The 2,483-nt window shown below is 43.5% G+C and overlaps 1 protein-coding gene across 1 annotated transcript in view; it reads right to left on the bottom strand.

The window, feature by feature from the left end:
- The window catches only part of EEF2K (eukaryotic elongation factor 2 kinase), a 95,786-nt gene that overhangs the window by 13,667 nt on the left and 79,636 nt on the right, over window positions 1-2,483 (bottom strand). The window contains exon 16 of the mRNA XM_011987914.1: window positions 301-425. Coding sequence (XP_011843304.1) covers window positions 301-425 — 125 coding nt within the window. The remainder of the gene's footprint in view (window positions 1-300; window positions 426-2,483) is intronic.

Genomic DNA, 2,483 nt, shown 5'->3' with positions numbered 1-2,483 from the left:
TACAGGCATGAGCCACCGTGCCCGGCCATACCATGTGCTTTATGTGCCAAGCACTGCGAGGGTTATAGTCATCATCTCATTTACCCTTCATGGGACAACCCCAGGATACAGGTGCTATAATTACTCCCAGTTTGCAATATGAAGAAACTGAGGCCAGGGAGGTAAAATAAGTTGCCCATGGTTGCTGGACTGGTCATGGAGCAGCCAAGACTGGAACCCAGGCCTGTGCTGATACCTAGGGCAAGCGCCCAGCTGCAGCCCACATTCCCACCAGCTCCTCCTGGGTGACAGCTGCAGTACCTGTCTGGGCTGAGGTTCTGGCCAGTGTCAAAAGCTCGCGCCATCAGGATCATGGACTGCCTGTCGCCAGCTTCTGCGGCCTTCAGTAAATAATCAAATCCTTTGGTTTTGTTCTCTTCTGTCTCCTATTGATACAAACCAAAGAGGGAGAAAGAAGAGTGAATGAGCTTCACACTTGAGGGCTGCCAAGATCTCACTACTCAATCTTCACCCTGTTTTTTGAGAGCTCTGGGCTGGGAGGCTATAGAAGTGAGGTAGGAGGGGGCACTTGACTCCAGAGGCTTGGCTCAGACACTGAAACAAATCAAGGACAAGCTAAAACAGGGATGGGGGTGGGGAAAGAGCTTTTCATAAGACATGCCCATCAGTGCGCCATGTCAGTTTACCATTGTCAAGGCAACACTTCAGCGTTACTGCCCGTTTCCATGGCTATGGCCCCACAACCTAGAAGTTACTACCCTTTCCCTAGACATTTCTTCATAAACCGCCTCTTAATATGCATGCAATTAAAAGTAGGTATAAATCTGATGGCAGAACTGCCCTAAGCTGCTAATCTCAGCACACGGCCTGTGGGGCAGCCCCGCTCCGCAGAAGCAGTCATAGAGCTGTACCACTGCCTAAGCTATAACACTGCCACTTTGATAAAGCTGTTTTCTTCTACATTTGGCTCACCCTTGAATTCTTTTCTGGGTGAGGCAAAAAACCCTCCTGGGCCAAGCTCCAATTTGGGGCCTGTCTGCCCTGCATCAGAAGTACACATCAGAAGTACACATCAGAGCCGGGCTGCGTGGCTCATGCCTGTAATCCCAGCACTTTGAGAGGTTGAGGTGGGTAGATCATCTGAGGTCAGCAGTTCGAGACCAGCCTGGCCAACATGGTGAAACCCTGTCTCTATTAAAAATACAAAAATTAGCCAGGCGTGCTGATGCATGCCTGTAATTTCAGCTACTCAGGAAGCTGAGGCACGAGAATTGCTTGAATCTGGGAGGCAGAGGTTGCAGTGAACCGAGATCGAACCACTGCACTGCACTGCACTGCAGACTGGGTGACAAAGAACTCCATCTTAAAATTAAAAAAAATAAAAAAATAAAAAAAAAAGAAGTACACATCCGTAGTTTTTAGTATATTCACAGAACTGTATGACCATCAGTCAATTTCAGAATACTTTCACCAATCCAAAAAGAAATCTCATACTGCTTAACTGTCAATCTCCCTCTACCCCTACCCAATCTCCTCATCCTGCTCAGCACTAAGCATCTATTAGTCTACTTTCTGTCTCTATGGATTGCCTATTCTGGATCTGGACATTTCATAATAATAGAATCGTACAATATGTGGTCCTTTGCAACTCTTTTCACTTAGCACAGTGCTTTCACAGTCCATCTGTGTTGTAGCGCGTATCAATATTTCATTCCTTTTTATGATCAAATAATAGTCCATTGTATGGATGTATCACATTTCATTTATCCATTCACCTACTGACAGACAGTTGAGTTGTTTTCCATTTTTTGGCTATTATGAATAATGCTGCTATGAAGATTTGTGTACAAGTTTTTGTGTGAAAGTGTGTTTTTATTCTTTTGGGTTTATAGCTATGAGTGAAACTGCTGGATCACATATAACTTACCCGGTAAAAAGTAGACAATGCTGCAAATCAGGGTTTGATTTACTATTTTTTTGATTGTAAGAAAGGCGTAGAAAACATGAACACTACAGATGAAACTGACAAGTGGGTCATGCCTGTAGCTATTCTATTGTGATGAGTGCAGGAAATTCAAGAAATATCCTTCCAGTATTTAAAACTACCGTCTGTTTCAGGAAGGAGGTCGCTCACATCAGAGGCAAATGAAGTTCCAGTTCTAACATAGGTCTTTGTTAATTTCACTTTCATCTCATTTATGTCAGAACTACACTTCTCCATCAATTGCAACCATAGGTTGGCTATGGGTACAAGAGTTTGCAAAAATCAGTGCAAGTATTGGGTGAGAGTTGATGATATGAAATTTACTTTTCATTGTTATTTGTAAGCCATATACCACATATTATTTTTTCTTGTTTTTTTCTGTTTTGTTTTGTTTTTGTTTTTTTGAGACAGGGTCTTGATTTTTGCCCAGGCTGGAGTGCAGTGGCTCCATCATGGCTCATGGAAGCCTCAAACTCTTGTGGTGTATGGTTTTTATCCT

The sequence above is a fragment of the Mandrillus leucophaeus genome, unplaced genomic scaffold (genome assembly GCF_000951045.1).
Source record: "Mandrillus leucophaeus isolate KB7577 unplaced genomic scaffold, Mleu.le_1.0 Scaffold32, whole genome shotgun sequence".
Taxonomy (NCBI): domain Eukaryota; kingdom Metazoa; phylum Chordata; class Mammalia; order Primates; family Cercopithecidae; genus Mandrillus; species Mandrillus leucophaeus.
The sequence above is the reverse complement of the archived record's forward strand: the minus strand, read 5'-3'. Positions and strand labels throughout refer to the sequence as shown.